Source organism: Canis lupus, chromosome 10, assembly GCF_011100685.1.
Source record: "Canis lupus familiaris isolate Mischka breed German Shepherd chromosome 10, alternate assembly UU_Cfam_GSD_1.0, whole genome shotgun sequence".
NCBI classification, from domain to species: domain Eukaryota; kingdom Metazoa; phylum Chordata; class Mammalia; order Carnivora; family Canidae; genus Canis; species Canis lupus.
In genome coordinates this window covers 56,470,811-56,498,710 of record NC_049231.1, presented here as the reverse complement: position 1 = coordinate 56,498,710, position 27,900 = coordinate 56,470,811, and the positions used below count along the sequence as shown (strand labels likewise).

Genomic DNA, 27,900 nt, shown 5'->3' with positions numbered 1-27,900 from the left:
CCACCCAGAGATCCCGTAATACTTTGTTTAAATGAAGGATTCCATTGCTATAAAAATTAGGAAATCATTGAAGGATATATGCATGTATATACCTATAACATTTGAAACTCCCCAGCACTTGGAGTTAAAGATCTTCCTTTTTCAATAGTATAATTCTATGGTGTAGAAATGAACATTCCCCTTGAACTATTCTGTTGATGAATTAATTACTATTTACATGTGAAAATTCCCAAATGATAGCTTAAGGTTAGGGGATAGTATAATTTATTTAGACTCTCAGTTCCTTTTCTGGTTTATAGGACATCCATTGTAGATAGTTGTTGGCATAAATCTTGCTGCTTGTTATACTGAAATCGTTCACTTATCAGTTCCATCACTCACCTCCCTATACAGAAAAATACGGTTCATAGAAAGCATTAACTAGTATTAACCTATATACTGAATTGTGTCTCAACCAGGATTTTAAAAATTAACTCTTTATTGATACTATTTTATGGTTATATTGATCATCATACATTTATATCTATTGGTTCTTCATATTAAACAAATTACTCAACTAAAATAACAAATTATTATGCAGAAGGTTTTAGAATTCATTTCAGAAAACAATACTTAATTTTTAAATTATGAGCTTTATTTTATGCCTAGCCAAATGACATGTTTGCTAGGACATTCATCAAAGATTTCATGAGACACAAGTTTAAATATTCATATTAAATGTTTTGTAATGACATTTATAATGTTAAGTTTTTACTTTTTAAAAACATAGTTGAGTAAAACTATTTCAGTGTCAGACATTTTTAGTAACACATACTGTGTTGTAGCTTTCAGAACAGAGTTCCTTTTTTAACTTACTCTGCTACTAATATTCTAGTACATAGACTTAAGAATATATAGAGTTTGTTGTGCAATGTAAGCATTAAAATTTTTACTTCTATTAGTATCGGATACTAAAATTCGAGTATTCAACTTTAGAGATGGTTTTTTCATTAGAAAAGTTCGTGCGGTCGATGCGAGAACTGGGACTTCCAACCTTGCTCAGCCAGGACATCCTACAAAAAATAAACAAATAAAACTTAGCATACAGCATACACATGGACTAGCTGAAACGCTCCCACTCTAGGTCACAATGGGGGTTTACTAAGTAATTTTTGCATTTAATGTGAAATACAAATTTTTTGTTGTTGTATACATCATATATACTCATGTATCAGAGTACCAGAGAATTTAATCCATAATTAAATATGGACAAAGAAAAGCTAGTATCAAATTAAGCACAGTAAACTGATGACTTCATATTATTCCCTCCCAAACATCCAAAGCCATTATAATCTAGCTTTTATACATAAAAGGATTGTAAGCATACAAAGTAGTAATAAAAACAATTCACCATTTTTTTTCTCAATACTCAGCACATGGTAGATGGTGTATACATACATATATATTTGTGTAGACTGAGAGAAAATGAAAAAATGTATAAAATGAAATTAGATGAACATATTTTCTTATCTATACAAAAGCCATTTCTTACTACATATATTATCAAAGTGACTATATTTAAAGGGACAAGTTAAATGCTCTGAAACTATTTTTCTGCTTCTGTAGTGTGATTTTTTTTTTAAATATTTTATTTATTTATTCATGATAGCCACAGAGAGAGAGAGGCAGAGACACAGGCAGAGGGAGAAGCAGGCTCCCTGCAGGGAGCCCGACGTGGGACTCAATCCTGGGACTCCAGGATCACGCCCTGGCCCAAAGGCAGGTGCTAAACCGCTGAGCCACCCAGGGATCTCCATGGTTTTCTTTATTAGCAATCTGTGTGTCTCATTTAATGCATTTGGATACTTCTCTGAGATGCTTCCTATACAATTCAGGCTTATTTTAATATTGTTGACATTTCAGATATTACTGTTAAAGATCTTCCAGAATCTACCTATTAATAATTAGTTGAGATGACACATTAAGTGGGACGATGGGTAAACAATAAAAGCAGTTTTATACAAGTGACGGCTGTTATGCCAGCATTGTTGTAGAAGTAGTCGACAAGTTCACTGGTATCCCCAAAGTTCTTGCAAGTTACGAAGCTGGTGCCATGCACAGCTGTGTAATATAAGTAACAATCTCATATAACCTTGAATTAAAAATGTTTTGTAGGCTAAAGTCTGATTTGCTGAAAATTACTCTTCATCAGGTTAGACAAGAATTCCTATGACTCAAATTGGAATTGTGCTATTTTTCCCTTTCTTTGGCTCTTGTGACAGTTTACTAGGTAAGGGAAATTTCCATGTTTCTCCCTTTTGGAAGCTAAGCCCAATAACACATCTTATTTTCTTCAACTCAATCTTGAAGTTGCACATATTGATGAATTTCATTTCAGTTATTATGAAAAGGAGCCGATGGCTTCAATTTTACTATACATTTTAGAAATCTTCTCTGAGACAGACTGGAAATAATAAAAGTGAAAATGTACTGAGCACCATTTGCTCAGCGTTGTATTAATTTTTTTTTAAAGATTTTATTTATTCATGAGAGACAGGGGAACTGAGACATAGGCAGAGGGAGAAGCAGGCTCCCTGCAGGGAACACTCCCTGAGCTGAAAGTAGATGTTCAACCACTGAACCACTGAGCACCCAGGCATCCCTGTATTAAGTTCTTTAGATAGACACTCAACCCTGTACATTATAGTCCTGGACTATGCTCTCAAGTTACAGATAAGGAAAGAAAGCAGAAGAGTTATGTAATGTGCTCAGGGTAACAGTGATGGTGGTGACAGATGGTCAGATTCTGGATGTGTTTTGAAGGTACAGTCAATAGATTTGCTGACAGATTGGACATGATGTGAGGAAAAGAGAGAACTAAAGGATGACACCAGAGTTGCTGGTGAAAAACTACTTGGTGGTGGTTGTGATTCACTGAAAAGGAGAGACTATGAGAAGAGCAGATGAGGGGTGTAGGGAAAATTAGAATGTTGACTTTGAGCTATCTAGTAGACATCTATGTGAGATGTTGAACAGGCAGTTGGATCTTTGAGGCTGGCTGGAGAAGATGAAGTTTGAATTTGTCTGCAGGTAGCCAGTACTGAAAGTCATAAGATTGGATGCCATCACTAAGAGAATGAATATAGAAAAGGGAAGAGTTTCAAGGACTGTGTCTTTGGTTAGGGCATCCCAAAGTTAAGAGCTCAGAAAGCAGAGAAAGAACCAGGAAAGAAAAGAAGTGTCCAGACAAGCTGGGAGGGCATCCTGGCCCAGGAGTCCAATGGAGCCCTCCACGAGTAGGAAGGTTCAACAGGGTCCCTGCTGCTGGCAGGGCAAGTAAAGTGAGGACTGAGAACTAACCGTTGCATTTGGCAACACACTGGTCACTGATGACCTTGAGAAGAACAGTTTTGGTGGAGTGAAAGCTATATTTGAGCTCAAGAGAGAATGAGAAGAGAACAGTTGGAAACGGTGAATCTGAGACCAGGACTAATGGCCCTATGAGTTGCAATGACTAATCCACCTAGGATGATAACTCAATGTATTTAGCTAGTGGAGAGCCTGGCTACCTACTTGAAGCTGGTCTTCAACACTATTTAAGAACTTCATCAGCTATAAGTATGGCCAAGGAGAAATGATGCCCCTGGTAGGAGCAGAATGGTTGTGCTGTTACATGATTCAGCTGTGTTCACACTGTGTGTTTGTAGCAGATGGAGGGCCAGTTTGTGCCAAGCCTCCAAGATGGTCCCTGTTGCTAGGAACCATCTTGCCTGACTTGTCTATTTACCTTGGAGTGTTCTGGTCACCTGTCACTTTGCAAGCCCTAAGACTTCACTTGTGTGCTGCTCCTGTAATCACCCCTTTATAGATGTGGCTCGGGTCTGGAGATGACAGTTCCAGGAGTTCTGCTAGCTAAAGTGCTCTAGTTTCACTTCTTTGGTCCAAGGAAGGTATTAGTTAAGAACCACATAATTAAACAGTACCAATTGCTGAGTGAAGTAAGTCAATCGGAGAAGGACAAACATTATATGTTCTCATTCATTTGGGGAATATAAATAATAGTGAAAGGGAATATAAGGGAAGGGAGAAGAAATGTGTGGGAAATATCAGAAAGGGGGACAGAACATAAAGACTCCTAACTCTGGGAAATGAACTAGGGGTGCTGGAAGGGGAGGAGGGTGGGGGAGTGGGGGTGAATGGGTGACGGGCACTGAGGGGGGCACTTGACAGGATGAGCACTGGGTGTTATTCTGTATGTTGGTAAATTGAACACTAATAAAAATAAATTTATTTAAAAAAACCAAACAGTACCAATTAATTCATTTTGATTCAATAAATATTTAAGTAGCACTGTATGCAAGGCATATCCTTGATATTGGAATGCATACATGGATATCTAAAATGAAGTGTTTTTTTTTTTTTTTTTTTTTCCCCTCAGTAACTCACAAGCTAATGGAAGAGTTTGGAGAATGTTAAAAATAACTATAATTCAGAATGTGAAATGCAATGTGACTTTAACATAAAGCGAAAGGAACTAGATGGGGTTAATTTCTGGACAAGGTACTCAGGGACATCTTTGTGATAGCAGTGGCATTGAAGCTAAGTTTTAAAAATAATACTAGAGAAATTTCCAAATCTTAGAATAAAGAATACCACCTTAAACATGACAGAAAACCGAGAAGCATAGAGGAAAAAATGTTAACTAATTAAAGCTATAAAACTTTTGAATGGCCAAAAAATGTTTTAAGCAAAGCCAAAGCAAACAGCAAACTGGAAAACTTATTTGCAGTTTTCTTACTATAAAAAGAACACTTAAAAATCAATACGTAAAAGACAGCCATCCAATAGAAAAATGGGCAAAGAAAATAAACAGATGAAAGGGAAAGAAATGTAAATGGCCAATAAATATGAGAAAATATTCTCTTACTCATAATTTTAAAAATACCAATCAAGCAAGAAGGAGACACCATCTGTTACTTATGGAAACATGTGAAAATGTGATAATATCTAATAGTGATAGTTAAGGTGTGGGAAAAGAGGCACTTTTCTGGATTGTTGATGAGAATGCAAATTTGTACAGCCTTTTAAAAGGGCAATTTGGAGCCATTTCTCAAATTTGTATATATCCATGACTTATAGACAAGCTGTCATAGGGAGGGGAGCCTGGGATACAGACTCTGAGGTGGAGATAAGCCTGTAGGGATGCTCTCAGGTTAAGAACTATGGGAGGCAAGGAAAGTAGACAGGATTGGACTGAGGGAGAAGTTGGGAGAGGTAGTTTCATTGAAGACCTCAGGTCTTCAGGAGGAGCTCTGAAGCTGGGAAGATCCTTCAGGGTGGTCCCAATTTACAGTGAGAGGGCTGGGTCTTTACACCCCCGGCAGGAGCCAGTCATTAGAGTAGAGCTGCCCAGAGAAGGAAGTGAGACAATTAGTGTGGGGATTTCCTCCTTCTGAGGCAGCTCGAGAAGCAGGCTGATAGCTGAGGATCAGTACTCCGGGCATCTGAAGAAGAGGCCTTCAGTCCTGAAAGGGAGCCTGAGTGGCACATCTCAGCCCTACAGCAGAGAGCCTCACAAGTGGGAAGAAGGAATGAACTGAAGATGTAAGACAAAGAAGTGGTCATTGAGGGGACAAGACCCCAGGGCAGGATGGAGGAAACAGGATCACTAAGTAGATTCATTAGGGTTAGAAAAGAGGACACCTCTTCTCTGTACAGAAGAGAAAGGGTCCAAAAAAAAAAAAAAAAAAAAGAGCAACTTGGATATGAAGAGAGACTGGCATACGATAGATTCCCTTTTCTTAGGAAAGTAAGGGGTAAGGTAATTTACTGAGAATGAAGGGAGATGAGGTAGGGTTGAGGAATCAGAGTGACAAGGGTGTTGATAACTGCTATGGGAGTTCATTATTGAAGAGTAGGGACAGCCCTTGGAGGGGCTCGAGGGCCAGGAGTGGCACACACACCTGCATGCACCACACTGTGCTTCCTGTCCTACAAGCATGGTGGGACCAATGGGGCCACAGGCTTCTCCACAGAGACATCCCCTCCCAGGGGCAGAGTTAACAGTTCAATCAGATGTTTCCTAGAGTGAACAATGGAAGGCAGGACGCCCCATCCCCCAATCTGGAATGGACTTCCCTTTAGCCAGCTGCAGAGCTGTGGTCTTAGGTTTACTAGAGGGAGGTGAATAAGCCATCTCATTGCAGAGTCTCCGATTTTGGTATCTTTTTATCTCTTCTCTTGGATTGGCCATTTCCTCCAGGGAAGCTGTGTCCAATGTCCTGCCTAGAGTCTATCCATTTGGCTGTGTTCTGGGAAGAAGGGTAAGGCCTCAATATTCACTGTGTAACTTTCACTGAATACCTTGTTTTCAGCACTTTTGTCTTTTTTTTTTTTTTTTTTTTTTCCAGCTGTGCCTAGAAGACCCTCTCCAGAGCATGAAACTCTGGCTTCTGCCTGGCTGGGCAGGGAAGCTGCTCTGCAGAGTGAGGGAGGGAGAGAATAGCTTATTAAACAAATTTTAAATCCCCACCTTTCTGCCCACTTCCAGGGGCTTGACTTGGGGGATTTCCGCTGTTAAAAGGGCCATGTCTCTGCTTTCCCCACCGGATGCTTACCATTCAGGTCAGTGTGACCACCAGCTTGTCTGCTTTCTCATTTCCCAAGTTTTGTTGCCTTGTTTTCCAAAGTTTTATAGCTTTCTCTCCCGTTCTTTGTACTAGTGGGTGTTTAAACCTTTTTAAAAAAATCTATTTTACTCATACTTAAGTGAAGTTTAGGTGGGAACAGAAGTTAAATGCATATGTTCCCAATGTGACATCTTTAACTGAAAGTATGGCTTCACCCTTTATATTTAAATCTTTAATCCATCTGGAATTACGTGATTGCATGATACAAAAAAGAGGTCTTAATTTTGAATGCTTAGACATTTTCCCCAGCACAACTATTATCATAGACTAAATCTGCGTTTATGTTTGAATCTTTTTCTAGACCTATTTGACTCCATTGATTCCTTTGGTTAATCTGTAAACCAGGACCAAACTCTCTTAATTCTTATAGCCTTAGAATATTTATTAATGCTCAGCAGCCCCTATACTACCCCAACCCCTAACTTAATAATTCTATTTCTAATTGTCCTTGTTTATCTCAAGGTCTACGAGATTTTAGCATAATTTTGTCCAATCCCTTCAAATCCCCTTTAAAAAAAATCTTAAAATAATTCAGAACTGGCATTCTAACATTTAATCTTGTCAGGAAGAGTAACAATCTTCCCTGCTTTTGTTCAAGTCTTTATGTTCCTCATCAAAATTTTGTAGTTTACTTAATTCAAGTCCTCTTTCCCGCTAAATTAATATGTAAATATATTCTATTTTTCTTGCTGTTTTGAACAAGATGCTTTTTAATCCTTATGGTTTTAAACCGGCACATAGGGAACTAGTGACATCTTCATTGTCATCAGATGCCTTATTGAAGTTTCTTACTAGAATAGTTTTCTTTTCTTGGGGTTCCGAGGTAAACCACCCTATGTAGCTCTCCAGAATTTGTTCTGTTAATCCATTGACTGAATAATTTAAATTATTCTTTATTGTAGGTTATGGAACCACATTTTGGTGACTTCAATGCCTTTGAGAGAATTGCCTTAGTACATCAAGAAAGAAAGAATCATAAAAGTGTTCACTCAGGGGGCCAGCATTCATGGCTCTGGCTTCAGCATATTTTACCTATTAGGTTAGTAGACTCAATAAATACTGAATGGATGGTTGGATGGATGAGTGAATTATATTTGCCTGAGCGACACTGAAGTCTAATAGTTCTGCTGTAAATCTCAGTCTGCTTTGTGTGTATATATATCTTTCAGGTATTTTTATTTAAGGAATATGATCCACTGATAGACTTTAAAAAACAATAAGAAGGTCCAACTCATAAAAATGGAAGGATACCAATGTAAAGTGGAAAATTCTATTAACAGGAGTCATGTTATTTGATCGTGTTCTCCCGTCACTCTAGTATATTTTAAACGCTGTATGTAGAGATTTTGAAAATGAAACTAATTTCTGTAAAGTTTAATTCTTTTACCAAAATCATGTTGTCCTTAACAATAGAGTAATCATATAAGAGGAAATTTCATTATAGATCTATCCTTTACATGTTTGATGAGGATTATATATTGTTGTAAAGATAATTTTTGTATAGAATGGCAAGACCATGATCTTGCATGCATGTTAAGTATTCTTGAGGCCAATCTTTGTCTGAAAGGAAATAAAACAGTGCTGATAAATGTTAAATGATGAAGAAAAAAATCTATTCATTTAATAAATTAACTGTTGTGTTTTTCCATTCCTACTCAGGCAGGCACCAACTACGGGTCCCCTTGGGTTTCCACAGCACTCTGATTCTTCCGTGCAGATGGCACATATTTAGCTATCAAGTATAGTAAACGCTACACATTTATGGCCTCAGCAGCCAGCAAAGAGGCCAGCTGTGGTCTTTTAAAATGCACTCAGGGATCTACCCTCCTAGAGTCCCTTCCCTGATTGCCCCTATCTAAAAAGGACCTGGCCCCCAACTATTGAGTGCATCATGGGAATTACTACATTCTGCAACTGCTATGTTTATGTAATTCTTGATGTGTTCACTATGTGCCTCCTCCGCATTAGAATGCAAATTCTAAGAAGGCAGAGGAGTGTGACTCACTACTGCCTCCCCAACATCTAGCATGTTGCCTGATGACGATGGGCACGCAATAAAAAACGATACATACTGAGTGAACCCATTTTTGTCACCTGCCAACCTTCTTCAGGTTTACGGCTTCGGTGCATGAGAAAAGGGTCATTCCCAGGGTCGTCTGTAGTTCACGCACAAAAGGGAGCCCTGGGCATGACCTTTTAACACTTTGATTTTATCTCACATGAAACCAAACACTCCCATTTTTTATACACTTTGAAAGGTAAACATAGTTGCTCTTATTACAGAAAACTGATAAAATTCATGGCAGTCCCAATGAAATAATACAAGTAATGACTATATTCATCCTCTTAGAGGAAGCTGGAGGTCTGTGGGTCTGACCTAATAACCTGAATGTAAGCATGCGAACTTAGTTTATTTCCAGAATCTGTTCACGTATTTTTGCCAGCCCCCACGTTACTGCAATTCTTAAGTTTACCCATTCTACAAGAAGCACAGTAACTGACTTCACCCAGAGGGCAGAGGGACTATTAGAACACCAGAGGGCCAAGTCCATCCTGCAAGCCCAGTCACCTGACCCACCGCCATTTATGTTCAGGGCACAGTTGGTTGTACATCCTCAGATACTGTACTTATCAAAAATCTTTAGACCCCGTTCTTAGTATCCCAAAGATGTAAAACACCTATTGTCGTAGGTGTATTAATTCAAGATTTTTAAAAAGAAAAGCCCTTTCTTCCCTCATAATCTTGCATGAAAGCTTGATGCCTGTAGAAATGAAGTGCTTCTCTGAAGCAAGGGGGATGGTAGGGGTGAGGTGCAGAACCTCCGCCCTAGGCCTGTTTCCCAGCTCTACCTCCAGCACATCCGGGGAATTCCAAGGGCTCTGAAGAGCCCAGTGTAAAAACTGCCCTATTAGCCTATCATGGACGAGGATATAGGGAGTGGAATGTATGCAGAATCTGTCATAAGTAGAAGTGGGAATCAACACAGGACTGTCTCTTCTATTACTCAGGTCATTTAGTGTTTCCTACAAAATGTAGTAAGCTCCTGGCATGAAATGAAAAACTCCATTTAACTAATATCCTTCTTGAAACAAAGAGGTGGAATTAAAGCACTAGAAAGCCAACAGTATTAATAATTCATACCAGTTCTATTTCCTGGGTCTGAAGTAGGACAGAAAAATCCTTTCGGATATCTCTGCAGTGCTGGTGTAAAATGTAGACCATAGCAAGAAAGACAGTAAGAAGAGACAGCTAATGAATTAAAAGCAAATGTGGTGCATGCTGGAAAATATTGAGTTGCTTGCCCATTTCAAGCTTTTAAACTAGCATTAATAATGGAAGGAGAGTACACGGTATTTTTGCTATTCTCCGTTCTTAAGCACGTTTCTTATTCAGTTCCATGTGGACAACTAATACCATAGACTTCTTCATTATCAATACAAGCTTTTCAATGGTATTTTACTATACAATTGACTCTTGAACAACATGAATTTGAACTGCACAGGTCCACTTAAATGCAGATTTTGTACAGCACAGTACTCTAAATGTGATTTGTCTTATTTTAATAACCTTTCTAGCTTATTTTAAGAATATAGTATATAATCAGGGGGGTTTGGTGGCTCAGTTAAGCATCTGCTTTTGGCTTGGGTCATGGTCCCAGAGTCCTGGGATCGGGCCCTGCATCAGGTTCCCTGTGCAGCATGGGAGTCTGCCCCTCTCTCTGCTCATGCTCTCTTCACATTCTCTCTCTCAAAATCTTTTTTTAAAAAAATATAGTATATAATCTAACATACAAAATATATGTTAACTGTTTATATTATCAGTAAGGCTTCCTTCCAGTCAATAGTGGAGATTTAGCAGTTAAGATTTTGGGGAATCCAAAGTCATCCAACTGTCTAGAGGGTTGGCACCCCTAACCCCGGCATTAAATGTCAACTATCAGGTCTCAAATTTCTGTCACATGAGCAAGTGAAGAGTTAAGTGATTTTTCAAGGGAATCCCAGCACTTCCATAATTAACCTGAAACCAGATTGCTCCTCCTTAAAATGGGGATAACCCTCACCTTACCGAGTTACTGAATGAATTTAAAAAAATGATTAGAAACTGCCCAGTGCAACATCTGACACACAGTGAGCCCTCAACAGCAGTTATTCCAGGGTAATTGTTCTGTCTTTGCTGAGGATGGTAGAGAGCCTCTTCAGCAAGCTCTGTGACAGTCAGTGTCACATACTTCTAGTGCAATTCCACTGGGAAAACCTGTTAGGTTCCTGCTCAGCTGTAGTAGGAAAGGGCATGTCATTCACCTCCTCAACTGGGAGAGTCTAGAAGGTCATTGACCTCCTCAGTTGGGAGAGTCTAGAACTACCCAGGCACGAGCTCTGCCCAGGATTCTGAAAGCCAGACAACTGGATCACAGAGCCTGGGAGCAGAAGAGGCAGAAATAGTGAAGGCATGACTGGAACCCCTGGCTTCTCCGCCATACCATGGTTTTGGGGTCAATGAAGTGACATATACCCTCTCCTTTCTGTTTTTTGTGGGGGTTTTTTTTGGGCGGGGGGGAGGAAAAGAGTAGCACAGTGGTAATGGAAGTGGACTCTGGGATCAATTCTGCTTGAGTGCGAGTCAGCCACGACTTCCCCACTAGTCACACTGGGCAAGCTTCTTAAACTCTCAGTGCCTCATCTGTGAAATGGACAGTGTGCTGCCTGCCTAAGAGTTGTTACTGAAGATTCAATGAGATAATCTGGAAAGTGTTTAAGACAGCATGCAGAACATAGTAAACACTCCAGTTTTAGCTATTGGATCAGCCAGGGTGCTGTAGCAGGTCATGGAAACCACTGTAGCTATTTTTTTTTTAATTTTTTTAAAATTTTATTTATGATAGTCACAGAGAGAGAGAGAGGCAGAGACACAGGCAGAGGGAGAAGCAGGCTCCATGCACCGGGAGCCCGACGTGGGACTCGATCCCGGGTCTCCGGGATCGCGCCCTGGGCCGAAGGCAGGCGCCAAACCGCTGCGCCACCCAGGGATCCCCACCGTAGCTATTTTACAAAGGAATTTAATGTAGGGAATTAGGTCTTTACAAAATCACTATGAGGGCTGGAGAAACATATTTAGATGGGGCTTTTTTTTTTTAACATTATGAGTAGTACATTATATTTTAATATATTTTTAAAATATGAACATTGTTGGAAGTATGTATTTGAAATGTTTTCTTTGGTACATATCACCTCTTCATTTCCTTTTATATGTTTTTATTTAAATTCCAACAAGTTAATATACTGTGTCATAGATGGGGCTTGTTGGAGCAATTCTGAAAACTGGTTGGTAAAGTATAAAATGTTAAAACGGTGGTTCTCCTGCAAATATAAAGCAACTTGTGTCAAAGATTTCTATTCAATGAATTAATTAATGACAGAACCTGGAAGATGTTCTGGTTCAAAAGAGAATTCAGAGACATATATGTGCATATATGTGTGTATATACATACACACAATCAGGGATGCTGAATTCAATGGGCTAATAGAAGCAAAACTGGTTGAAATTCTATAGGGTAGGAACATCCAACAGTGCTGTCATTAAGCATCCTCTAGGAGCCATACTAAAGTAAAAATGGTGAAATTAATTTTGAAAGTATATTTTTTAGTCCAATATGTCCAAAATATTACTCTTATAATCCATATAATTTATGAATAAGGTGAGATCTTTTACATATATTTTTATATTGAGACTTTAAATTCTGAAGTGTATTTTATATTTAAAACATATCTCAATTCAAACTTGCCACCTTACAGGTGCTCAATTACCACATATGACTAGGGGCTCCCATATGAGGGTAGTTTTAGAGCAATAAAAAATATGTTTGGGATAATCTTTTTTTTACGGCAAAAGTCAATTCTATATCTACCAGAAAAAAAGTAATTTGCTTTGCTATGAACAAGAAGTATTTGCATTTCTTTGGTTTGCTACAGGTAAATTTCTTCCTTAGAGTTGTAAAATAGCCTAGTTAGTAGATAATCAAAGGTCCACATCTGTATAGATTCAGAAAATTCCTTAAAGTTCCCCTAGACAATACTCAGAACTTCCCTGAAAGACACTCCCTAATCTCCATTGCTAAGCCTTGAACAATTTTCTGTGTGACAAGCCCATGGGGGGAGCTGCTGGGCATCAGGAGACTGTCACCAAAATCACTGTATTGATGAAGGTGCTACGCTAACTGCGTTCCAGGCATCAGATATCCCACCAGGATTTTTGGCTCCAGAATCTCCTAGATTCTCACACCAGCTAAACGGATGACTCAGGCACTTCTGCTTCTCTTTCCACCTAGACCAGTTTCAAATTCAAATTTCACATGAGGACCTCTGATGGATGAAACCTACATCACGTTTGAGACTCTAGCTGCAAGGGAGTCAGAAAAACACAGTTCCTACCTCTTCTTGGCAATAAGGAAAAGGCACGATGAGGAGTTAGGAACCGCGACTAAGCAAGGCAATGTCCCGTGTCTACCATTACTATTATTCAGTGAACAAGAACTTGATGAATTTCTACATTATGGGATACAGAAGATTAGACGTATGTTTTTACTGGTTTGTATAATAGCAATACTTCTGTGGGCTCTTTCAGAGCTAGAGTTCTTCTCAGCATGAGGACAGAATTCCAAGGAACCTACCGACATTGAAGAGTCAGGTGGAAAGGGAGAAGCAGGCAAAGGACAGGAAGGAGGAATGACCAGAGAATGGGGAGATACCCACAAAATGCGGGATTAAGGAAACCTAAGGGTACAGAATATTTTAAGAAGGGGAGAGAAGTCAACTTCCAGATGCTGCTGAGACCTAAGTAAAATATGAGCCGAAAAGCGCTTTGGGGACCTTAGCAGGATTAGCTTCAGTGACGTGGCAGGGGTGGAAGCCAGATTAAAATGCTTTTGGAGTGAGGAGGCAGTGAAGACATGCAGACAGCAAGAATAGATCAATCTTTTGAGCTGTCTGCCTCTGAGGGTGAGGAGACACACAGAGAAGCTTTATACATCTTTAAGGTTCTGTTCTTGGCGAGCAAGCCTGCCTTGATTATGAATTCAGTGCCTTCCAATATGTACGAGTGCTTTGTCCCAGAAGAACAATATTTGAGGAGGATTGTTTTAACAACACACAGTCTAGGGCATTTTCTATTCCAGATATGTTAAAAATCTACTCCTATGTGAAGCCAAATGAAAAGCGAGTTGGCCAGTCTCCCCTGTATTTTCACCCCTCACCCTGACCTTTCCATCTCCTTTCTCCCCCAAAAATGCTCACCAGCAAACTGAGTTTTTGGGGTGATGTCATTAGCTGATAGAGGGCTACTAGATAGTTTAGAGGTAAACACTGACCCACTCAGAGCAGAGGTCATTATTTTATACATTTTTTAAAGCCTTGTTCCTGGCCCTATTTTAGGTTCCCATCTTGGTTTTTTTTTGGTCCTCTTTCATTCTTAAATGTACATGCTCTCATTATAATTTTATATATTGTGACAAATCACTTTAAATCATGTGGGAACACAGTGAGGTATAAACACATAAAACTGAGGGTTTCTTTTTCCTTGCTAATACTATTTCTTTGATTTTATAAAGGAAATTACTGGAAAAGAGGGTAGAGATTTCTTTATGGAGTTTTGCTTTACAATCGACTTTACTAGATACTTTTTCCATTAAAGCGAGGCATGCGATGTTCCAAGGCCATAAAGACATGTATCTTTAGAACAACAGTCTCTGGTGCTGGCTGCCAGTCTGCTAATGGCTCAAATTTGGGTACTAAGAGCTCTCAGCCCTGGCCCCAGGGGATGGGAAGCTTGGGGCTGGGTGGGTCCCCTGAGCGGAGGGTAGCTGGGCACAGCAGTGACTTTGAGCAGGGTGCTGGGTGAGAGCACCCCCCACCCCCACCGCTTTCCTGGGGCTGCTGTGGAGGAGCACCAGTTCTCCCAGGGGAGGCCAATGCCAGTCCAGTGGAAGCCTCACAGAGAGGTGTGTGCACAGGCTTTACCTGACAGTCACTGAAAATAAGTTGTGCAAAACTCCATATAAAGAATAGTTTGAAGGAGAACGGAGAAGCAGGTAATAACACAGAAACTGCTAGAAAAACAAGAAATTTGATGGGTGGAAAATGAGAAACAAAAATTTTAATGGAAAGGAGACTGCTGGGGTGTCTTTTAAGGGTATCATCTGTGACAGCATATTGCACTATATGTTGTAAACCCTAAAGATGGGGGCTTCCAGGTCTTTAAATATTTGCCAAGAAGTCAAAATCCTGAAACTTTTCTTTATTGGGATGTTTCGTAATTAGGGAAATGGCTTATCTTTTTAACCTCTCAGGGTTAAAAAATAAATCTTTTTAGATTCTCATTTTTCCCTAGAAGAGTTTTTATTCTAAGTTCAAGTATGTGACTCAGTTCATAGGGAGGCTCATGATAGGATGTAAGAACGTCATTGAAGTGTCTCAGTTCATAAGTGGCCACCTGTAAGTGGTCCTCGGATATTATACTCTGAGTATTTTTCAGCACTAATGTATTCTTTGCAAATGAATTTTAATCTGTTTTAAGAGCTGCAGAAAGTAGCCATTTCCTCTCAAAAATGTTTTCCTTTTTGTATTCATAAAGATATATGCCAGTTTATTCCTTCCTTTTACAAAAATAAAGAGCAAAATAGAAGATGAAGGAAAAAAATGTATGTATCCTAACAATGATTTTTGGCTGATAGTAAAAACACAGCCATTGCTAAATCCCAACGAATACTTTGGCCTAAATTTTAAAAACTAAAATTGCATGTATTAGTGTCACCCTAATAACAAAAATTTTAAATGGTGTGTGCTTGTTAAAGGACTTTACACTGTGGTATTTTTCATAAAGAAATCTTATGAATAGCTTGATGAATCTTAGACAAATAAAAGGACATCATCCATATATTCAAGTTGCTTATCTAGTGGGAGGTGACAAGGGGAAAGAACAGATTATAGGCTGAGAGGGGGAAGGGAGAAGAAAATGTAATGGAAGATGCTCAGAGACAGGTAATGATCCCTCTCTAAAGTAAAATTCTTCATCATGTTACTATTGCATTCTAAGATGTGCTCCGTTCCTCTGACACCATTAATAAAATGATCAAAGAACGTCTAGTCACCAGGATCAAAATGCGATTTAATTAATTATATTACATCTTCCTCTGTTGAATCGAAAGCTTCTTAGAGAGTAGATGGCTGTCTTATTTAGTTTTCCAAATGACTTTTAGATGAAGCTGCTCAAACCGGGCATATAAACCCACACTCTCCAGAGTGATATGCTTGCACTTAAAGAGAATTAAAAGTCTGAGGTTTCAGAAGTTACAATCACGAAGCTAAAGTCAGAAGATAGGTCCTACTGTGGAAGAAATTGGCCTCCCTGACATTGGATCTAGAAAGTGCTCTTTGGGCCTGGCAATCAGCCAATTGAAGACTAATGTTTGAGAGCCTCTTCTAATTAGACACTCTTTCCTGCTACAGTGAAACTTGGATCACAGATAGAAAGAAATTAGCAGCTTCCTCTAGAATCCTATGAGGCATCATTACCTTGGTGGAGACGCCAACAGTCTTCAGTGGTCTAGGAAATTGATCCTAAAAGCTTTCTCTGAAATGGTCAAGTTTAAGGGCACAAATAAATGCTAACCAAATTCACAGATCAATTTATAAAACAAATACCATGTATTGATTTATATTGGGTGCTGTATTTGTCAAATAGATCATCCATTTGTGCAAGAATTTTTCAACTGAGGAAGTGTGCTGAAATGGAATTACATTAGGTTTTTTTCCTCCAGGCTAGGCAGATTTCGGCCTCGAGAATCTATACTGAGAGTCCCTTCTTCCGTAGGAAACACTGAACAAGTGATAATGCAGACCGCCTTTTTACAAACTCTCCATCACCTGCTGCTTTTCACTTAGCCCATCATTGCCCCAGACAGGTTAATGAGGCTACGGTTTTCTTTATGCCTACTTTGTTCCTGTCCTGAGCACATTCTCTGGTCACCTGGGTTATACTGAAACACATTCCAGGCTGTTCTTGTTTTTAGGGCAAAGACAAGAAAAAAACAATCACCTACTGTACCATATTTGCAAACTACATCATAAGACAGTTTGTTTTGAAAGAGCCGATTTTGTTTCCATTTTGGAAGGCAGCATTTCTGCTATTTTCTCTAGGTCTGGAAAAGGTAAGAGAACTGGAGCCCTTTCTAACCAGTGGCCACAGAAGTTGTAGGTGACTGCAATGCCCCTTTGTCACAGAGAATTATTCAGAAAGGGAATGCACTGAAGGGTCCTAATGGTCTCCATGGTAATCAAGCAATACTACTCTCATGGCAACATAGAAGGTCAGCGTGCTGTGTCAGGGAATGTTTCCATTATCATGGTTGCTACTCAAACTACCCTCAAACCTAGAGGCTTGAAACAGTATGTATCCTGCTATTAATCTGAAGTTTTGGGCAGAGAGAGCCCATCTCTGCCTCACTTCATGGGGAACAAAGCTCAAAAGCAGAGGATGGGAATCACTGGAAGGCTCAGCCACTCAAAGGTGTGGCAGGTGATCCTGGGAAAACTCAATCAGCTACAGTCTGGAAAAGCCGGGCTCCTCAGGCTCTCCAGCAGGGTGGCTTCAGGGCAGCCAGATTTCATACACTCATGTCAGCTCAGGAATCCAAAAGCAACATGTCAGAGAGAGTGCCAAGTGGAAGCTGCACGGTCTACTCTAACCTCGTCTCCATAGACCCTCTGTGTCACCTCCGCCGCGTTCTCTGATAGAAGCCAATCACCAAGGCTTCTCCATATTCAGGGGGAGAGGAATTAGGCCCCAATCTCAGTGAGATGAAAGGCAAAGAATCTGTAAGCTTGTTGTAAAATTACCACAATAACTTTGTATAGCTGAAGAATTACAGGAAAATATACCATTATTTACTCATTCATTCAACAAATAACCTATAGAACTTTTACTATAAACTAACTTAACTTGGCCTTCTTAAAAGATCCTAAATATTCTAACCTGAGACAACTTCTATTCGGACATGATTTATGCATCAGGAAGGATGTATTTTATTTCAGGCCTGTCATATCAAAGTATTCAAACCAGCACAAAATATCAGATGATGAAAATCATCCATTTGGGGAGGAGTGTAATCTCAGCATAAATGGGTTTTTATTGGAACTCATTAAAAACCTGAGAAAATAAGAGTACAAATCTTCATCAGACACAAATATATTCTAGAAAATGTATTTCTTGAACACATTTGTGTAAAAGCAAATCAACTTTTCTACTAACTTTATCATTTTAGTGATTAATATATAAGAAAAGTTTTCCTTGACATTCCAAATATTCCAAATCATCTAGTATGTGAAAGGAAGGTTGTTCTCTGATAGATAAAAGATAAAATATGGAATACACTGGTGAATGTATTGAACAGGAATAGATTCGGCTACGAGGCACAGTGACTTAACAAGGGAGATCTTCACTTCTCCGTCATGGGAGCCTGGAGGCAGGTAGTCCAGCACCGCTGTGACAGCTCAAGGACCCTCAGAGCCTTTACAGGTTTCTACTCAGCTAGCTCTGGGATGCTGTCCTCATCTTCCTCAGCCAAGACGGACACTAGAGCTCCAACCATCATAGTTATATTCTAGGCAGCAGAATGGGAGAAAGGGCAAACAAAGGGAAAGAGAACTGGTGTCTTAAGGTAAATTGTCTTAAGATATGGTTTGTAAATATGGTACAATAAGTGAATGTTTTCTAGAAGCAGCCACACAATACTTCTGATTACATTTTATTGGCTAGAACTCAGCTACAAGAGAGAAAGAAACGTAAGCATTGTTGGCTTTATCCTGAGTGGCCATGGGCCCAGTCAAAGTCACTAGCATCATAGTAGAAGAAGGGAAGGATGCTTCCTGGAGGGCAGCTAGCAGTCCCAGCCACAGGGAGGAAATCAAGTGCTCTCTTTCGTGCATGTTAAGCATGAGATGCCACTTAGACATTTGAGTAAACAATAGTATCTACAAATTGGGAATTTAGGGGAAAGACTGAGCCAGGGTAAAAAATTGGGTACTTGTTGGCCTACAAATGATAGTACCATGGGGCCAGATGGCAACACACGGGGAATGAATGGAGACAAGGGAGAGAAGTGGCTGCCAGCAGAAGAGGCTGAGAGAACACGGTGAGAGACAGGAGAAGAACCAGGAGACTCTGGCATCTTGGAATCCTGGGGAAGAAAGGAGCTCAAGCAGACTGGAGTCCCCACAGTCTCCCAGGCTGCGAGGAGTTTAAGTAACACAAGGCCTGAGAACGGATGACTGAATTTGGCAAGAAGGCGATCCCGGAGCCCAGATGTGGCTGGTTACAGGGCAGAAGTGGAGAGCAAAGCCTTCTGGGAGGGGCGAATGGGAGCTAGGAGGGGGAGGGAGTACAAGCCATCAGAATCTAGAGCTTTCTCCAGGAAACGGGCTGTAAAGGGCAATAGCTGGAGAGGAACATGGGATCTAGGGAAACCTTTTAAAAGCAGGATTGTACGTAACAGAACATATTTGCCTATGGAAATGAACTAACAGGAAAGCAAAAGGTGATGATGTGGAAGAAAGGGATAATTGCAGTAGAAAACCAGGGTCCAGTGTACACGTCGAGACAAGACGACTATAGAAAGGATAGGCCAGCTGAGACAAGAGAGTGAGGGAAGAGACAGAGAAATCAAGGCAAAATATGTGGGGAATGGATTCTGACAGTGGAATCAAAGAGCAAATACTCAAAAGACAAAGATGATTCATCTTAAGGGCCACCCAGGATTGACTGGTGGTGGCTGCCTGGGGATCCGTGTTGAGTAGACCTGGAGAAGCCTTATCCACCTCGGGGCTGGAGGGGCAGTGCATGTGCTCCCCAATATTCTGACCTGAAATGCGTAGTAACCTACTTTTGAAAGTGTTTTTATTTTTTAAAGTAATCTCTATGCCCTACATGGGGCTCAAACTCATGACCCCAAGATCAAGAGCCACATGCTCCACAGACAGAGCCAGCCAGGCACCCCTTAGTAGCCTTCTTTTCACACTGATACTTTTTCACAAAGTTCAATCATACTATAAGTACTGTTGTAATCTTTTCTGCTTAATAATATGAAGAGAATTTGCTTTTATGTCAATGGATCAATACCTACATCAATTTTGTTTTTCTTTTTTAAGATAATTTATTTGAGGAGAGAAGGGGGGAGGAACAGAGAGAGAAGCAGACTCCCCCCTGAGCAGGGAGCTTGATATGGGGGCTCAATCTCAGGACCCCAGGATCATGACCTGAGCCAAAGGCAGATGCTTAGCTGACCAAGCTCCGCCCCCCCCCCCCCCCCCCCCCCCCCGCCAGGCACCCTTCTATATCATCTTTTTAAATGTCCCTCAAGTCTTGCATTATAGGGGCGGATGCTATCATACTTACATCCTATTGTTGGAGATTCAAGTTGTTCCCATTTCAAAAATAAATATCTACTTCTAAAACTCCTTCTACTAGATTACACTGACTTTGTGATCTGGAAGGCACTGTGGTTTAAAAGGTTTAAAAGGATGTGGTTTAAAAGGATGGGCTGTTGAGCTGGAGCCTGATTCAGGCCCCTGGGATTCAAATGACTGCCTTAGTTCCTAGCTGTGCAGCCTTGGGTAAATTACTTATCTGTGTCTCAGTGTCTTCATCTGTAGGACGGGGTTAATGATACCTCTACCATATACAGTGATATGAAGATGAAAGGAGATAATACATATAAAGCACTAAATACCACGCTTAGGGCATGGAAAGCATGCAATAAAGGTTAGCTTGTGTAAATGAAGGAGATTTGGGGCAGCCCAGGTGGCTCAGCAGTTTAGTGCTGCCTTCAGTCCAGGGCGTGATCCTGGAGTCCCGGGATCGAGTCCTACGTGGGGCTCCCTGCATGGAGCCTGCTTCTCCCTCTGCCTGTGTCTCTGCCTCTCTCTCTGTGTCTCTCATGAATAAATAAATAAAATCTTTAAACAAAAATAAATGAAGGAGATTCATGTCTGTCTACTCTATCCTCGGAGCCCAGCCCAGGGGCTAACAAGGAGATGTTCAATAACCCTGCTGAATGAGTGATTTGTCCACAAGATCTTAAGTAACAGTATTAAAAGGTAAAAGGTTATGATCCTAGTCACAGAGATAAGGAAAACCAGGGTCGATTGTAGAATCCTGAGCCAAGATATATGCAGTTAACAGAGGGTTTATGTATAAGAATTATTTGGATAATTTTTTTTCTTATTTATTTTCATTCATTCATCAGGATAAAACCTAAAATATACATCACTGAATTGAAAACACCATTTTGAAAAATATAAAGACTGCACATCAGTAGAGGTGCTATTATTTCACAATGCTGTGGTCTTAAATATGTGAATGGTTGTTAGAAATAATATTTTAATTCCTAAGCTGTTAATTAAAACAGTAATACCTGCTTATCAAAAAAATCTCAGATTTACAAGATACAAGTATATGAAGCAGAAAGTGAAAGCTCCCCTTCATCACCTCCCAGCCCCACTCTTAGATGTTGCCACCCTCTGAGGTACAGTCCGAGGGGGGTATGCACCCCATTCCTGTGCATATAGAGATTCAAGTATACACAAAACTTGATGTGCAGATACCCATACACAGAATCATCATCTGATCTTAAGTCACAAAATGATGTTCTTTTTTTAAGATTTTATTTATTTTTTTGACAGAAAGAACACAAGCAAGGGGGAGTGGCAGGCAGAGGGAGAGAGAGAAGCAGGCTCCCAGCTGAGCAAGGAGCCCAGCCACAGGACTCCATTCTAGGACCCTGGAATCAGGACCCCAGCCCAAGGCAGATGCTCAACCAACTGAGCCAGCCAGGGACCCTCTACTTTCTTATTAAAAACAAAACCAAACCAGCTTCTAAATGATTTCTTTCAGAAAAGATTATCACCAGTCTGGTGTTTTCATTTGCTGAAGTTCATTTCTAGTGGTGTCTATGCCTGGGAGTGACCAACTCAGTACAGTTAGTTAATCCCTTAAAAACAAGTCAAATGTTTTTGTTCTGTTAATAAGGAAGTGCTTTTCCTTAGACATTCATAGGAATATATGAGGCAAGGGGGCGGGGGTGGGTGTGGAGACACAATACCAGAACTAAGAACAAATCAGGGAGAACTGTGCTCCAGTTCAGAATTAATTTCCAGGATCTTGAAAATTAACCACAAACAGGGTGATCTGCCTGCCACAGAGTGAAGGCAAGTCCGGAGCAGGCAAAGGACACAAAGGAGGATTGTGAGCCAGGTTGGGAACTGCTGAAATTCCCAACACGAACACACGAACACTGATTTTTAGTTTCTCATCATCCCTGCTAGTCATTTATTGCTGGAGTTGTTTTATTTAAAGCCCCTGATCCCCACCCCCAACAGACAGGGGAGTGTAACTCATCTTGGGATTTAGAGTTGTATTCTAAAGGAAATTGTGAAGGATTTGGAGAACTTGGATATTCTTCTGTTGTTCTTTCATAAGAGATTTTGATTTACTATAGAAGTCAAATTTTTGAGGCAAAAATACTCAAATTAACATGAATTTCATTTCCAAGGGAACTGGGGTCTCCTGCATAATGAATTATGAATAAAACCACATAAAATGAATAGCAACAGTCACTTCAGCTCCTTTGTGGAAGGAGATAGGATAGAAATAAGTTAACGTATAAATGAAAAAATGAAAATAAACAGTAATGAAGTTTGCTAATTATGATGCTTGCTTCTGTTGTAAAGTCATTCATCCTAAAGAAGGAAATAATTAGTGGGTAGGCTACAATTACTATTTTTATAACTCTTTTTTGTTCAGACATATTTCTGTTCAAACTGAATTTGTATAATTAGGAAAAAGCTGAACTCAGTAAAGCATGTTCTATTAATCATATAGGTTCTATGTCACTTGGATCTGTATTTAACTCCTCAGGAAATGGTTCCACAGTCAAGGCCGGCTTGCTGATTCTCTCACCAGGAGTTAAGCCACTGTCATTTAAAAAAATATGGGGACGCTTGGGTGGCTCAGCCAGTGAGCGTCTGCCTTTGGCTCAGGGCTTGATCTTGGAGTTCCAGGATCGAGTCCCACATCGGGCTTCCTGCAAGGATCCTGCTTTTCTCCCTCTGCCTCTCTCTCTGTGTCTCTCATGAATAAAAAGATAAAAGAATATGGTTCTGATTTTGTCTTTTTAATTTTCCTTCAGGATACCAGAGCCTAGAACCAACTTCTACATCAACACACACACACACACACACACACACACAATTGAGCACATGGGTCTCACCAACCCAAGCTCTGATGACTTTTGTTATGTGATTTCTTCACCATCTAGTTCCGAGGAGACGGGGAATCCTAAAAAAGTGAAGTTTGGTCTAGTCCCCAAACTCGGCCCATTCTTACTTTTCCTGGGCATTATTAGGCTAATACGGTACTTCTCAGCCTATTGATTGAGACACTGGTATCCACATAAGATCCACTGACAGCGTCCTATCCATGTGCACTATCATAGCACCCCTGTTTTACTTTGCACATGGTGCTTAATTTTTTTTTGGTGCTTAATTTTTTTTTTTAAAGATTTTATTTATTTATTCAGAGAGAGAGAGAGAGAGAGAGGCAGAGACATAGGCAGAGGGAGAAGCAGGCTCCATGCAGGGAGCCCGACATGGGACACGATCCCGGGTCCCCAGGATCACACCCTGGGCTGAAGGTGGCACTAAACTGCTGAGCCACCCGGGCTGCCCATGGTGCTTAATTTAATGAACTGAATCAAATAAGGTATCTGGATAGGATTTAGCAATCCCATTCCTGGGTGTCTCTCCTAAATGATTGAAATAGAGATCTCAAAGAGATATAGCATTCCCAACTTCACTGAAGCACTCTTCACAGGAGTCAGGATATGGAAACAACCTAAATGTCTGTTGACAAATGAATGGATGAAGAAAGATGGATGAATGGGTAAAGAACATGTGGTATACACATACAATGGGATATTACTCAGCCTTAAAAAGAAGGAAATTATGCCACCTATAACATGGATAGACCTTGAGTACATTGCACTAAGTGAAATGAATCAGTCACAGACTAATACTGCACCATTCCATTCATATGAGGGGTCTAAAATATAGCTAAACTCATAGAATCAAAAAGTAGAATGATAATTGTTAGGATCTGAAGGGAGTAGGGAATGGGGAGTTGCTAATCAGTTGCCATAACATTTCAGGCAAGATGCATACATTTTAGAGATCTGCCGTACAGCATTGTACCCGTCATCAATAATACTGTATCACACACTTAATAGATTTAAGGGGGTACCTCTCATGTTAAGTGTTCTTACACACACACAAAAGTAATCTGGCATCCAAAGCATCAGAATATATCCAAATGTCAGGAGAAGGGACTTGTGCCCTGATTTCTGAGCTGCAGTGACAAGGTTAATTATAATTAGATTCTAATACTAAGTCATATCAACGGAGACTAATCAGTCATTGAGTCGAGGTAATAAACTGGAGTCAATAACATAGACAGTAATGTACTTTAGAAAAGTGCTCTATTTTTTAAATGTTTTTGGTTATGTTATTTCATTTAAACCTCCAACTTCTCTCTCAGTAAGATATTATTTCTATTTACATATGAAGAGACCTGGGCTCAGAGAGATAAATTCCTCTCCCTCTTGGTGATGTCTCCTTTTCCACTTGACTTTTAAACACCTTCCCCCAGTCCAAGTCCCTGCTCCGCTGTGTCGGGTATACTTGGACCCAAGCTCGAGCTTGCTAATAAACCCCCGTGTGCTTGAAAAAATAATAATAAATAAACAAACACTTTCACCCTATGATCCTGACACCTGGTAGATCCCCTTCAATCAATCAATCAATCAATCAATCAATCAAGCTAACCATTTAATGAAACATAAACCCACTTTCCAGTTACCATCTCATTTCTGTTTTTCTCTCAATTTTCTCTTTTGTGTCTTAAGAGTAAAATCTGTTCAATGCCTCTTCCCTACTCCTCATTAACTCTTCAACCCATAGAAAGTGGCTTTTAAGTAGGGTACCCTCCACTAAAGCTGTTCTCAGCAAAGTTATCAGAGTCCTGCGTATCACTAAATCCAAAGCATCATACATTTTTTTGCTGTTTCCTTACTTGACAATTTCTCCTCCTCTCAGGCCTAGGCTTCTGGGACACCACACTTTTGTCTTCCTCCCACATCTCCAGGTGATCCTTCCCAGGGAGAGATCCTCTTAACTTTGCTAAATCCTTACTTACATCTGATCCTTAGGCTTCCTCTCCTAATCTTATGTTCTCTAAGCTCTATCCACTCTTTGAATGATTTCATCTAAACCCAGATTTAATACAAAAGTTCCAGATTCATATACTCCTCTGCCTACTGTCACCACTCGATTGCACCATATCTACCTCCACTCACACCTCCCTTACCCAAAATGCTCTTCCTCCCACATTGTAAAACTTGACAGAACCTGGGGAGTCAAAGACTCTTAACATTCCTGCATAGTCAGTTGTGTCCTGTTGACTCTAGCAGTCTTTTCATCTCTCCTGCTCATTTTTATTATTTATTCATGAGAGACACATGACTTGACTTACATCAGGCTCTTGTCTACTTGCCAGGTATACAGCTGAAGATTGGCTCTGAGTCTTGGGGCCATTACTCAGCAGGTGCAGTGAAAAGATTTGATATTTGTCACCTTCCTATTACAGTGTTTGGCTCTGAACAACAACTATTGCTGGAAGATTAGGGGCAGGGAGGTGCTTGCTCAGGAATAGAAAATTATAAACCACAACGTTTGCATTTCATCTTCACCACAGTTGAATTTTATCTTCAAATAGCCACAAAAGAGGATGCGGTGTCAAGTACAAACCAATGAACAAATAGTTAGAGATCTCTCCAGTCACCTGTATTAGGTATCTGGGTTACAAAGACAAATATGGCATGGTTTCTCTACCCAACAGACTCACAGTCTAGTGGGAAAAGCAAATGATTAGAATTCAGCATGATAAATGTGATAACCAAGGAATGTATGAAGCATTGCATGAGCGCAGGAGAGTTCTCATTCTGCCCTTATTGCAGTAAGCACATAAGGTGGTGGAGGAGGGAGTGACATCCTGCCTGAGGAGAAAGAGTAGGGCTTCCAGAAGATGTAAAAATGTTCTCTCTCACAGAAACCTTAGGGGACTGTAGCTCTGCAAACTGACAGCCAGCTGTTTTCGCAAGTTACACAACCTAGGTGATTCCCAATCTCTACATCTCTAAAATGAAAAGGCTGGTTTGAATCAGAGGTTGGCAAACATTTTCTATAAAGGGCCGGATAGTAAACGTTTCAGGTTTTGTGGTCCATATAGTCTGTCACAACTACTCAACTCTGCTCTTGTAATGCAAAAGCAGCCATGGACATTACATAAACAGATGGGCCTGGCTGCTTTCCAATACAACTTGATTTACAAAAACAGGCAGTGGGCTGGATTTGGCCTATGGAATGTAGTTTGCCTATGCTCTGTCTCAATTATCTTTAAGATGCCTTCTAAATTTACCATTCTATTGGTTCCTGAAATGGTAGTTCTCAAAAACTTGATATACTTGATATTTTTTAAATATACTTTTGTTGTGACTGGTTAGGTCAGTAAGTTTAAGTCAGGGATCCCTGGGTGGCTCAGTGGTTTAGCACCTGCCTTCCACCCAGGGCGTGATCCTGGAGTCCGGGGATTGCGTCCCACATCGGGCTCCCTGCATGAAGCCTGCTTCTCCCTCTGCGTGTGTCTCTGACCCTCTCTCTGTGTCTCTCATGAATAAATAATAAAAAATAAAATAAAAATAAAGTAACATTAAAAATAAGATTTGAAGTTCAACTTATTGTGGGTCAATTAGCTTCTCTGTTTCATGACCACAAGCCACACTGGGAACTTTAACAGATTCATGGTCCTGCCTGGAGTCCAGTAAGGCAAGAATGACAAGGCAAATGTCATCCTTTCCAGCTTCTAAGAATATCCCCCCCCCCAACACCTGCTCCACTAGTGATTGTGCAAAACTCCCCTTTACATGTATATCAGCACCAGTGAGTTCATTTCAAAAGAGCAACTTACTTTCAAGAAAAGTTATCAATGTAAAAGCAGGCTTTGGGCATCTATAGGTCAATAGGAATGTCTCATCACCTTTTCATTAAACCAGATTCGTTTTTATGGCTGCTAAACAAAAGTATGGTACAAAAGCATGCTGTTATGCACCTAAGCTAAAGCAGAATCAGGAAACTACAGGGCATGGATACCGACAATCCTCCCTGCTTCCTCCCTTTCCTTTGGTAGACATTACTACTAAATTCTAGCACTTTTCCCCACAGAGCCTTAGATGTGTTTCTCAGGATTCATCCCAACACACTGAACCAGGAAGCTGCTCCAAGTTGACTGGCATCACTGCACTAGAAGCATAAGTTAGGCCCTAATTTTTCCTATCATGTTCCCTCCTACCACCAAGTTACTCTTGTTAAAAAAGATACACATAAAAATTTAAAAAGATAGACAGACAGCATTGAATATAGAAGCTCTAAAGTTCAACAATACAAAACTAAAGATACTGTAAATCTCATATAGCAGATAGGAGTATAAATCAGTAAAAACATTTTATGGAGAAAAACTCAGCATTGTTGATTAAGTCTTAAAATGTGCATACTAGTTGGGCACTTGGGGCTTCCTTATATTATTCTTTCTGCTTTTGAGTGTGTTCAAACTTATCCACATAAAAATTTTTTAAAGTGTTTAATGAAGATAAAAATGTCATGGTAGTTGATAAGTGATATATTATATAGAAGTAAAATCTGAATTAAGTAATCATACAGAACTGAGATAATTCAATGTTGCCTCATTATAGAAAGTTTTGTACTGTAATTATTTAGCATATAAAACTACAAAACAAATTCTACTACTGAAATCATTTTACTAATTTCTTAACAGGCACACTAAAGGATTTATACAGGCTTATAAATGCATAAAATATTTCTGAAAAAATAAATGGAAACTACCATAAGCAGCTGCTTCCCAGGAGGAAGGATGGAGACTTCTCACTGAATATTCCATTGTTCCTTTTGAATTTTTGTATATCTTGCATTTACTGCCTAATTATATAAATAAATTGTGACTCCATGATTCCACTCCCAAAAATTTATCCTAAAGTAATAATTGAGGAGTAAAGGTACT

The 27,900-nt window shown here is 39.9% G+C and overlaps 1 protein-coding gene and 1 long non-coding RNA gene across 13 annotated transcripts in view; one reads left to right on the top strand and one right to left on the bottom strand.

Moving 5' to 3' along the window:
• Positions 1-460: 460 nt before the first annotated feature.
• The window catches only part of ACYP2 (acylphosphatase 2), a 254,520-nt gene continuing 227,080 nt past the window's right edge, over positions 461-27,900 (bottom strand). For all 11 annotated transcript variants that reach the window (XM_038551266.1, XM_038551267.1, XM_038551263.1 and 8 more), the window contains one exon: positions 461-1,052. In XM_038551266.1, coding sequence (XP_038407194.1) covers positions 938-1,052 — 115 coding nt within the window. In that variant the 3' untranslated portion in view covers positions 461-937. The remainder of the gene's footprint in view (positions 1,053-27,900) is intronic.
• LOC106559427 lies at positions 4,493-13,608 on the top strand. 2 transcript variants are annotated; one of them, XR_005365984.1, is made up of 4 exons: positions 4,493-6,302; positions 6,530-6,603; positions 7,571-7,707; positions 12,995-13,608. It is a non-coding gene; the product is annotated as an uncharacterized LOC106559427 (long non-coding RNA). The 2 variants fall into 2 exon arrangements; XR_005365983.1 differs by lacking the exon at positions 12,995-13,608 and having other exon boundaries at positions 7,571-8,264.